Source organism: Protomyctophum bolini (genome assembly GCF_963924005.1).
Source record: "Protomyctophum bolini genome assembly, chromosome: 3".
In the NCBI taxonomy this organism is placed as follows: Eukaryota; Metazoa; Chordata; class Actinopteri; order Myctophiformes; family Myctophidae; genus Protomyctophum; species Protomyctophum bolini.
This window is the reverse complement of record NC_137864.1, coordinates 50,074,792-50,087,736: the sequence shown is the minus strand read 5'-3', so window position 1 is coordinate 50,087,736 and position 12,945 is coordinate 50,074,792. Positions and strand designations below refer to the sequence as shown.

At 40.8% G+C, this 12,945-nt stretch overlaps 1 protein-coding gene across 1 annotated transcript; it reads right to left on the bottom strand.

Moving 5' to 3' along the window:
- Positions 1-4,992: 4,992 nt before the first annotated feature.
- Positions 4,993-6,198, bottom strand: LOC308312504 (GTPase IMAP family member 9-like; the record flags this gene model as incomplete). Its single annotated transcript, XM_080759113.1, has 2 exons — positions 4,993-6,014; positions 6,180-6,198. The coding sequence occupies 2 exons, from the start codon at positions 6,196-6,198 to the stop codon at positions 4,993-4,995; spliced, it is 1,041 nt and encodes a 346-aa protein (XP_080615239.1).
- Between the last annotated feature and the right edge of the window lie 6,747 nt (positions 6,199-12,945).

Genomic DNA, 12,945 nt, shown 5'->3' with positions numbered 1-12,945 from the left:
TCAAATTATGTTATGTCAAGGACCCCAGAAATATTATGAAATTGGCCTGCAGTTTTGCAAGAGAAACAAGTGGCCAGTTCTATGAGAACAAGCACAAATAAAAATAGCTGATCTACAAGCTCACTGCAGCGACACATGTTGAGGTTGTACATCTGCTATTTAAAAACACATTGAGAATGAATTGAAATATTTTGAATATTCTTTAAACATTTTAATGAAAAAGGCACAAGATCATTTCAGATGGATGTCTGTGGACAATTACATATTCATGTGATCAGATGGATGTCTGTGGACAATTACACATTAATCTGTCTGTGGACAATTACATATTAATCTGTCTGTGGACAATTACATATTAATCTGATCAGATGGATGTCTGTGGACAATTACATATTAATCCTGGAAGAAATGTGGGAAAACAATGGTTTAAACAACTACCAAGGCAATAATGTATTTGCAAGTGACTTTACAGAAAAAAACAAGTCAAAGGTTGCTTATAATAAGCAGACATGGCAACACTGCCTGAAGGAAGCAAAGCACACACAAGGAGTGATGTCACGTGATGTGACACACATCATGTGACTTCTTTCAGGAAGTGCACTGGTTTCCATTGCAAACAATTCATGCCATATAATTATGAGCACAGCGATTAAGGCTCCTGTTTCTGTAACATCTGCTCAAATGTTCTCCCAGTTGGTGTAGGATCCATTAGAAGAGAGGCATTATTTGTATTATTATTACCAGTATTTTCTTTGACCACCTGGTTGAGAAACACAGTTTCTAGAAGGTGACCACTTATAAGGTGACACAGGGGCACTGAGAAGGAACTACACAGGGAACCAGGGAGCAAACCCTTAATTCTTACCAGCAGCAGAAGAACAGAGACAAACTTGTAACATCTACTATAATAACATCACTGGTATGTTCATGATTTCAACTGCTCACTTTGACTTCTGATAAATAAATAACACTCAAACTGGATCAAAGACTGGACATCCATCTGTTGCAATGTTCTGTGTGAGCCACACATAGCTCCGTAAGGGGTTGCACCACTACAATTTATTATTATTGATTATTTATTATTGATACAATGGCCCCCGCGGTGACCGAGTCACAGATGCTTTGCAATTAGTCAATAACACTTGGTGTTACACACGGGTGACGGACTGGTCTTGTTTACTTTACATTGATTTGTCATACATTGTCAGGTGTGTAACTTAAGCAATAAGTGATCAGCGACATGGCAGAGATTGAGAGAAGACGGAGGATACTTTAAGGCCATGGCATGGATTGCATGGAAGTCACAGTGCTTTTGGATTTACTTGTGAAAGGAGGGGATCAACGCAAATGAACCATGGTGAAGAATGAGCACTGCACAGTGAAAAACATCTGTCGTTTGGGTCCGTCTCTACGGCGACGGTTGACGCGGACTGAAGTTGACATGGTCTGATGACAAACTAGAACACCGGCGACTGCACAGCTCCACAACACTCCGGTAGGTTGCAGTGTGCATTCGCAACCCTAGCCCTAGAATGGCTCAATTGTTATTGACTCATAGTTACTCTCATGCACAACAATTGTGCTGAACTGTAGAATATTGTACAGCCACATGCGTTTCATCATGGGTGTACGTGTGTGTGTGTGTGTGTGTGTGTGTATGTAAAAAGGTAGGTGGCTAGCGCACATCCAGTTCCTGTCTGGTGCTGGACTAAGGTACATACAGTGAAGAGAAGAGAGTCCGCACACAGGTTTGCTCCAAGGTGTTTGCTTTTTATTCAAAACACCATAAATATGACACAATTTTCGGCCGTGAAATGTGGGGCCTGTGGGGCCTTCATCAGATCACCTGATGAAGGCCGTTCACGGCCGAAACGTTGTGTCATATTTATGGTGTTTTGAATAAAAAGCAAACACCTTGGAGCAAACCTGTGTGCGGACTCTCTTCTCTTCACTGTGTGTGTGTGTGTGTGTGTATGGCCAAACTACTGTAATGAAGTAATTGTTAATTTTATTAACTTCCCTACAGTACGTCAAACTGTGAGTGTGAATATCAGCGCATGCACAGTAAAAGACTGCAGTGAAGCAAGACTTTTATTGCCGTGAATTGAAAGTTTTGGCACGGACGATCATCTTTTAGGTCAGGGGTTCTCAACGTTTGTGGCCGGGGGCCCTTGGCGAGTGGTCTTGCTATATTGACTGGCAATATATTAGAGACATATTACACCATACATAAATACTGAAACCAGATAATCATTAGGGAAGGTGTATATGTGTACGTAACTCTTCATTTCCATTTTCCAGCCATTCAGTTGCATTTATTTTTTATAAACCCAGAGGGGTCGCGACCCACGGGTTGAGAACCCATGTTTTAGGTAACTGTGTTGCTGCAGGACAGATTCATATACACAGGCTATACTGCATAAACAATATAAAATCATAATTATCAAAAGGACAAAGGACACTGTTTTTATTTCTCAATTTACTTCTATATTTGTAAAAAAACGAAATGATTTTTTTTTCATTTCATTTTATTTCGCACATAGTGTATCACAATACAGTACAAATCATAATAGATAACAATTCATTTGTCTTTCATAATTCATTTGTCTTTCATACCTATCGGATACATCCATGACGAAAAGGAGCAGGAAGAAGAATACATTCTTATAAATACCTGCCCCCTTTTCACTCAAAAGTTAGTTTTTACTTTAATGATTGGCTCATACACATCTAAACAAAACAAACAAACAAACAAACAAACAAACAAAATAAAACAACAAAAAAACAAAGAGTAAAACAAAACAAGCAAGAAGTTGAGCATTAATGACACGTGCAAGAAATGATAGCTATAACCTATTATTCGGCTTCATATTCCTTAAATATTAGATTTTTGTAAATTTATTTTAAATTGGCAAATATTTGTACAACCCTTTAAATTGTCATCCAGATAATTCCACGATCGGATTCCTGTTATCGAATTAAGGACACATCAGTCTTTGAGTGGTCCGTGCAAATGTATGTTTAAAATCAAATTTCCTCCTACTATCCCCACTTTCTGAACTGGGTTCGAATAGCTGTTGTAAATGAACTGCTGGATTAAAAGCTTATTTATGCCCAAAAGTCTATAAATCTCACACACTATTAAGGCGGTGGTTCCACTCGCTGCACAAGGTGCCCTTTTGTTTCTTCACTTGAGCACCTGCCCCTCTAACTGCACGCCACTGCCAACAGGGTGCGGATGGAAATGGGGTTACTGTTGGTCAAAGAAGGATAAGATAGATAGATAATCTGAGATGATAGCATAGTTTTCTATGCATTTCGGGGGATTATTATACGCTATGCGGTGCGTGCAGGGATGCCCCCCCCCATATATAAGTCCTGCCCACCCTAGTGGGCCAGGCTACAGCCGGCCCTGCGTACAATTTTAATGTTTAAGTGTAAATTCCTTGCTGCACCTGGTTACACTGGCATGGCAAAAATAGAAGGAAAAAAAACTGGTTGCAAACGATCCTGGTTTGTAAACACTTACACTGAGCCGTTGGCATTACACCTCTAGTTATAACTGCCCACTGTTGTCCTGGCTTAGCTAGTTGTCTATGAGAGGGTCTGTCTGTGTGCTTGTCTGCATCTGTATGACCGGTAAACTGCTCGACCGATCAGAACAAAACATTGTATACTGTATATAGACACTTTATTTCACATACAGTATGTTTTACATTTTGCCATTAATATAACATAACATAACATAAGGATGGCAGACAGAGACTCAGAAGGCTGTCCGGGAACCAGGTGGTCCCCGGTTTGATCCCCAGTTCCTCATGGCTTTGTGTTGAAGTGTCCTTGAGCAAGACATTGAACCCCCTTAATCGGCCTAAGCTGTATCTGTGACATGCAATTTTTCAAAACATTTACTCTTGAAATTGGTGTTCATTGTGGATTCCTTTTGTTTTTGACTTTTTATCAGGGGTTCCCAAACCTTTTCAGCTCAACCGCGGTACCAAAACATAAAAAGATACATTATGAATTCATCACTTATGCCTATATCCAAATAATGAAAATGTGTTTTCTTATTCTTTTTCTTATTCATCTTCTTTTTGGGATTTTTTCTGAATGTCTTTTGAAATCGGTTTGGGGGGGGGGGGGGGGGAGTAGTTTACTTACTAACCTCGCCTCACCAGGCTTTCCACCTTGGAGGAGCCTGGTCTCTGTTCCGAAAGTGCCGTATGATCTGTTTATCATTGAGAGAAGACGAGCGGATGATATCGTTACGTCATGTTGTAGTATTGTTTTGTAGTCATCAGGATGATATCGTTACGTCATGTTGTAGTATTGTTTTGTAGTCATCAGGATGATATCGTTACGTCATGTTGTAGTATTGTTTTGTAGTCATCAGGATGATATCGTTACGTCATGTTGTAGTATTGTTTTGTAGTCATCAGGATGATATCGTTACGTCATGTTGTAGTATTGTTTTGTAGTCATCAGGATGATATCGTTACGTCATGTTGTAGTATTGTTTTGTAGTCATCAGGCAGTAACAAATAATCAAACGGAACTTCCTTTTCCCTCAAACCGGAAGAATAACAACAAAAGCTCTCGTATAGCCTGTAGCTTTATTGAAAAAAATCGGTTTGAGGGAAAAGTAAGTTCCGGAAGATTGTGGACTACAAAACAATACTACAACATGATGTAGCGATATCATCCGCTCCCGACCGGTTCATGAACCCGAAATGGAATGGTGCCCAAATGGAATGGTGCCCAAATGGAATGGTGCCCAAATGGAATGGTGCCCAAATGGAATGGTGCCCAAATGGAACGGTGCCCAAATGGAATGGTGCCCAAATGGAACGGTGCCCAAATGGAATGGTGCCCAAATGGAACGGTGCCCAAATGGAACGGTGCCCAAATGGAACGGTGCCCAAATGGAACGGTGCCCAGGCTACATGAAAACAGCTCTGGGAATCAATCGACGACGTATACTGTACATGCATCTCATTTAAACGTTGTCGTTGCGAAGTGAGCAACGGCTCCGACTCCTGCCCCAATTGCGCCCCCTGCTGCTTTGCCTTCTTCACCTGCCAAAGCTCCCACGGCACGTCCTAATTCAGTCCCGTACTCGATGAATCTTTTCAATCTCTCACTGCGCTCTTGTTCGGATTGTTGTCCAGTTGGACCAGTCGACGCACGACCTGCCACAGCGCCCAATGCAGCAGAGGCACACATGCTAACCAAAGCCCCCTGCCATGCATCAATCTGGATATCTGAATCAACTAAAGGTGTAGCTTCAACATGAATTCCTTCACCCATGATGAATGCATTCCTTCTCTCAGCTTCCTCTCTTGCTTCTTCTTCCAGCCATTCCATCTGCTGAAGGATTCTCTCTTTTTCTTCCTCTATTTCTTTCTCCACATCTTGGAACATCTCATTGGTGTAGTGGCTGCCTCCGTTCTTCTTCAACATCTTCTTGATTTTCTCCAGCAGCTCAGTGACCTGAGAGGGATCCTTGGTTTTGTTGTTGAAGACATGATAGCGGCCTTCGCATTTGCTGATTAATTCTTGTAGTTCTGGACTATTGTGCAACATTTCTTCAGGTGTTTCATCTTCAACCTCATCTCCATGAGTGAAGAGAATCATGGAGTATTTGATTGACATTTCACCAAATACTTTCTGAATCATTTCAACTGATTTCTTCTCCTCGTCCTTGAATCCTCCCAGTTTGATCAAAATCAGGAACACATGGGGACCAGGAGCAGCTAAACAAATGCACTGTTTGATCTCATTGAGGGTTTTATTTTCACTGATCTTGGAGTCAAACAGGTCTGGTGTGTCAACAACAGAGACATTTCTACCAGCCAAAACTCCTCTGACCTTCTTACATTTAGTTGTCAGAGATTGAACCAAGGCTTTGGATTCAAAAGCTTCAGAACCCAGGATGGTGTTTCCAGTGGCGCTCTTTCCAGCTCCAGTCTTCCCCATCAGCACAATCCGAACTTCTTCGTCACTTATAATGAGAGCTGGTGGATAAAAAATATAAAATGTGGTAATGGTTGCTAAATATTTGAGACTTTAAATAAATAGCTGTGGCAATAACATTAATTAGATTTAATTCACCCTAGTTTGTCTGGAAAAAGAAAATAATATATTTAAATGTGTTGTATGTCTCCTGGCAACGTGCATACCTCCTTCACCTGCCTCCATGCTGCTTGAATCTGCATTCATGTATTTTTTCTCCATTCTAGAGAGAGAGAGAATTATTATAATATATCTGCATATGAAGACAAATGATGCTATATACACTCATTCTACAGCAATACAATTTCAAATGAGCAGAAAAGGACAGTAACTGCACGTCCACCAATTGTTCTCTCAGAGAATGTTACAACTTAAAGTATTGGTATAAAGTGATCTACATTCAAGAGTGTAGGAATAATTCAAACATGTCAAGTCATTGTTGACATGTTTGACATGTCTTTTTGCTAGTATAAGTGACATTAGTGAACTGTAAACCTTAAAGGAACACACACACACACACACACACACACACACACACACACACACACACACACACACAGACAAGGCAAAGACCAGACAATGGCCTTGTGGTTAGAGTTTCCGCCCTGAAACTGGGTGGTCGGGGGTTTGATCCCCGGCCGGGTCATACCACAGACTGTAAAAATGGGACCCAATGCCTCGCTGCTTGGCACTCAGCATCAATGGGTTGGATTGGGGGTCAAATCAACTAATGATTCCCGGCGCGCGCTGCGGCTCACCGCTCCAAGAGATGGGTCAAATGCGGAGAACAAATAACAAATTTCACTGCGGTAACGTGCGTGACTAATCGTATGACTTTGACACACACACACACAGAGATATGGAGAGTGTGAATTCAAATGAATTCACAGCCAATCTAAATCAGTGGGGAAAAATAAAAGAAAAACATTCCGGAGCGGAGAAAATATGCATAAAAAAAGACCCCAAATGACACCCGTGTTAACAATCCTCCTCGCAAAGTAGTTGTACTTGTAAGAGTCTCTAGTGCAGTAATGAGGACACATACAGTACTAGTGCAGTAATGAGGACACATACAGTACAATACCCTGTCAGCTTCTTTTATGCCACCTAGATGTCTCTTTACTTACTTAATCTATTTTATTCTACTCAATGAGACAATCACATTTAGGCTACAACAGACCTACACAAATAATTATGTGATTGTCAAATGACTGTCAACTTAACCTGTTAAGCCCCAGGGGGTCCAGGGAGAAAATCCGCAGAATGACAATTGAAATTGTAGATTGATTAGGTCTCTATTGATTTATTGAGTGCTGTTCAAGAGTTAAATACAAAACTAAGACATTACTTGTTTTCATTGTTTAACTGCACCGAATGAATATGCTGGCATTAACATCGAGTTAAGTCACTTTCCCGTCTACATGTTGTCCTACCTCTCTCTCATCTGACTGGCTCACCAACAAATATCAACAAATGTGAATCAATTGAATTAGTAAACATATATTATAATAATGTACATATTTTGCATTAAGATTAAGTGATGACAATGATGTACTATATAAAACATTTAAATGTTTTAAACATTATCTTACTCACTTAATCCAATATCTGTTGTCCTCCACTGGTCTTCACTGTTGCAGAAAACACTAACCTGCTGTCTGTTCTAGGCAGCAGGTCACACCCTTATATAACTCTATGCACGCACGCACGGACGCACACACACACACACACACACACACACACACACACACACACACACACACACACACACACACACACACACACGTGCTGGCTCACCTTAACACTAAAATCAGGACTGATCACATATCTGTTGTAACACAGCATCAACAACACAAGTACCAACAACAAAACAGGGGTTCCACTGCTCCAGTGATCCGTTGTTTGTACGTGCAGATCAGGGAGTCATCAACATGTCCGTACATGGACAAAAATGCATTATTATTCATAATTATACTCATTCTGGGGTTTGCCTACCTCTTGCCTAATTGGGTGTGAGCAACACATACAGGTCACATGGATTTGTTGGGTTATTTGTTATTCCAAAATAATTTACTTCCATAAATAAACTTTCATCACTTCCATTTTAACTTGCTTATCCTCTATCAGATCACTTAGTATCCAAATTTGAAAATGTATTTAGTTTGCTGAAGACCTGGAGAGACGGGGAGACCCCTAGCTGTTAATCACTTATCAATTATTACTATCACAATAGAGAGCTATTTGGGGCATTATCGCCTATAGCAGAGTAGTTATCCACCAGGCGTTATCATCACAATCATCATCACAAATTCCCCCACAAATCACTCACAATTTTAATAACATGTAAAATAGGTTCAATTCTGCTTCATTTAACATTTTCCATGTCATTATCATGCAGCAGATTGGCCTTAGAAGTGATTCTTGTTGGTACAGCAAGTTTGCAGTGACTTGAAACAGACGCGGGAACTTCAAGCAAATGACTTTGTTTTGAACAGTTGTCGGCTGTAGCATAACGTTAACCTCTGTTGTACTTTCACAATTAGATCTGATAATCTGATATCATCATGATGTGTGACTGAGTGGCATAATTTACTCCCCTGTTGTGTTTTATTACTGTTAGTTGTGTAATGAGTTGTGAAATGTGGATGGATGATTTCCATGAAACCATGTGGTCTTAAGAGAATAACCGTCCGATACACAGCTCAGCATATTTCCTGACAGTAGGCTGGGGTGCAAAACCCAAACTCAACTGTACTACACCATGCCATACATATTGGGGATATTAGTGATACCAGTGGTCCTTGAGGGGGTTCCAGGTGGTCCCCAGCTAAATGATAGAGAGTAACCAAATGATATAGATCTTTAATTAACTCTTGAGAACATAAAATGAAACGAAATTTGGTTTCATTTTAAGCTCTCAAGAGTTACATTATTGTTCAGCATCTGCATTACTAAATTTACAAGAAGTCTACACAATTAGAGAATGTAGAAGAATTGTCTTTCCTGTTCTCTCCTAATGGTACCAACATCAAATACAGCATGGAATTGTGGACAAAATCATACATTTTGGTTCCGAGAGGCTCAATCTCATCAAATTAAAAATAATGGGCCTTGATATGTGTTGCTCACCGATGCAGTTGCAAAATGCACAGCTTCACCTCGTCGCAAAAGTTCCTCTCAATTTATTTTGCTCCCAGAGGGATTTCCACTCTGTTGGGAATCAAGGTTTTGAAACTCATAACGTGACTAATCACATTCAAGCATCATTGCACATGCTAATTGTTAGAGCAAGCATGAAATTATGCTGAAGTGAACGCATTCCACCTGAGTTATATAACCATGTCAGTTATTCCCCCCCCCCCCCCCCCCCCCCCCCTGGGAATGGCATCACCTTCATACAACTATTTTTTACTTGTATCGGCTATTGCTTCTATTGTTTATTGTTACGCACGCTTCTATTCTATTTTCCAGTTCATAGAAACTTTGCATATAGAGAGGTTTCATTACGGATAGAGAAATATATTTTTTGTGTAGATCACCCAGTGCTCCCACAACATCCTAGTCAGAAGACTGGGCACACTGGTTGATCTTTACACATTGTTTGCCTCTATGGTGTTAAATGTGAACATGGCAACATTTTGGCCTCACTGGACGAGTGGACGTTCAAAGCCTATGTAATGAAGAGAGGTCCCATCGAGACAGGCTTCATGCACATTCTGAGCAAGGATACATTTAAAAAGCCTCTAATACGTTGAGAGCTAATATTTTTAAAAATTATTTCATACCAAATGCCATTAAGGCACTAAATGATACCATGTCTCGCTAGATTTGTTTGTTTTTCCAATGTATCTGCCACTCTGTTGTCCTGCACTTTTTTGCCATGTGAAAATAATTGTGTTAAGTGTTGTTGCTGTTGTTGTAACCGTTTGTTTTTTACTGTTTGAGACCGAAGATGAATTTCCACACGTGGACAATAAATTAAACTAACTAACTAACTAACTAATCACGGCTGGATTAACACCTCTGAGGGCCCCTGGGCACCAAGCTCGACGGCCCCCCCCTGAGGGCCCCTGGGCACCAAGCTCGACGGCCCCCCCTGGGCACCAAGCTCGACGGCCCCCCCTGGGCACCAAGCTCGACGGCCCCCCCTGCACATGCATGTGCCCAGTGCGCACGCAACATTTAGGCCGTTTTGGGGCATTTTGGGGCGGTTTTATGTTGTAATAATATTAGCCTTTTCCCGGCTGCCTACCCCGCCCCCATAGTGACAGTCAGGCAGTAAAAAACACTTTATTTTTATTTGACTCATAGTAAGCAAATGGGTGAGAGAATCCACCAGTGCCATGCAGTGTATTTCAGTGTTTTTACGGCTATGCGTGCAGAATGAAAACAAAGCAATGCTGGATGGCAGACTCGCGTCTTTTATTCCACAGCCTAGTTAGCCCACCCACCTTGAACAACAGCCAATCTAGCACATTGTTGCTGCTTTACACACAATTACACTTTTCAGCTGCATTCTCACCAACAATAAAACACTATATAATTTTAGACACCATTTATTTCATTCAGATTAGTGGCGGAAAATGTGCTAACAAAGGTTATAACTCTGCTCGTTGTGTGATACTGTCATTAGGCCTATACTCCTGATTGCAGTTTCTGTATGTTCATTCATAATTTGTTCAATGAAACTTACTCTACTGTATGATATCTTCACACAGAATAGAATAGAATACTTTATTGTCAATATACTGTAATGCAACACAATTTAAATATTGTAATCTGTCGATCTGTGTTTTAAAAAATGTAAGAAGTGTGATCCCTAAATGTTGCTTTCAGCAGACTAAAAATAAAGCAATGTAATGCTCATACAAATAATGAGCATTAAAAAACAAGACATTATGCATTATAAAAATCTATTAAAAATAAGACGGATTGAAAAGTAAAAATATATACTGCCTATCCATATACTGTACACATACATTCACTCGCATACTCATATGTAATATGATAATATGGCATGCTGCTGCTGCTGCTACCTGCAGCAGTTCTGTCTCAATTTTCAATAGACGACACACAAGGATAGAAAAGATGATTTGACTCATGAACGGAACGTTGGTAGAAAGCCATATCCTGTTCCTTTGAATTTAGAGCAGAGGTACAGGTTAGTGACGTTAGTTATGACCACCATTTATCTTATCAGTTATTGTCTACCCTGAGCTCTGAAGCACAAGCACCCTCCTAATGACCTCTGAATTCAAGTGTTCAACTGTTCTAGTTCATTCTAGAAAGGATCAGGGGTTCTTATTTAGAAATGGTGTTGATGAAATCCTTTAGAGGAAGAAGCCTTCATTCTTCTGTTTTGTACTAATGAATTTGTTCTCTGGCAATGCTGTATCTCATACCACAAAGACTTCTAGGAAAATGTACAGTCAGTCAAATTACTTTACACTTTACAGCTTCACCTAGCAGGCTCAGATGAGCAGTGAGCACACAGGGGAAACTGTTGTGGGCTGGGCTGTTATGGGTTTCTCAATTGGACAAAAAAAATAAAAAATAAAGATGATAAAAAGGGATTTGGTGTAGAGGGAAATTCTTTCTATGAAGTCACTCAAGTCAGTCCATATAGTTATATAATATATCTAGAGGATGGACTGCCACGCCCCCAGCTATTCATTTCAAAGTTGCTCAGTGGCATTTGAAGCACCTGGGAAGAAAGCTCTACTTAACCCATTCTGACCTGAGATCAGATTCATACGATGTTTCCACTGGACACACACTGGTCTGATTAACCCATTCTGACCCGAGATCAGATTCTAAAAAATGTCAGTCATTCTTCGATTTTTCAAAAATAGCAGACCTACAAGCTCGTAGCGCGCCACTCGGTGGCGCGCTATGAGCTTGTAGATCTGCTATTTTTCAATATCTAAAGCATAACATGATGCCAACACCAAAATGGGTGCCCGGTCAGAATGGGTTAATGTGGAAGTCTTGAGCGCACTAGGGTTTCAGACGGCACGCGCAGTAGCATTTTAGATGCGGTTGTGTTAAGGCTCATTCATAGTCTGGATTTTCGGTGGTGAGGTGACCACCGAACTACAACATGACGTCACAAGCCGCGGTGAAGAGCAAACCACCGCCACCGCCCCAGCCCTCTGTGTTTACTCACTACTGCTCAACATTATTTCAGCTCCGGTGGTCACCTCACCACCGAAAATCCAGACTATGAATGAGCCTTTACTATCCCAGATTTGACCATCAGGCGACTTCACTGTTTCACTGCTTCTACCGTGGTTCTACTTCTGGGGGCTTGAGTCAGTCATCTATGACATCTATGACATATCCAAATTTGGGCAGGTTTCAGCCCAATCTGATACATTAGTATGAAGCATATTGGAGGGCATACAGTACTGAGGTTAATACTTTAATCACTGTCTTTCATAGAAGTCTACAATAGTCGTCTATCTGTAACATGACTGAAAGGTCCATTTGTTCTTAAAGCTGCATACCGTAAGTTTCATGGATTCGATCTGATCTCCGTGGGGTTGGGAGACCAAACTTCTACTGCTCTTCCAAGAGGGATTGTGGTGTAATAGAATATTATGTAATATTACTTGTATGTACCAGTATTATTATATTGTTATTTTATATGTATTAGTGAGTATGTGTATGGAACAGTCACAGGACATGTGGGCTAGCTTATACAGGCCCAGGGCTAATGTATGCCAGAGGGCCTGCCAGACAGGTGTAGGGAAGCTACACATGTCTACAGGTGTAGGGAAGCTACACATGTCTACAGGTGTAGGGAAGCTACACATGTCTACAGGTGTAGGGAAGCTACACATGTCTACAGGTGTAGGGAAGCTACACATGTCTACAGGTGTAGGGAAGCTACACATGTCTACAGGTGTAGGGAAGCTACACATGTCTACAGGT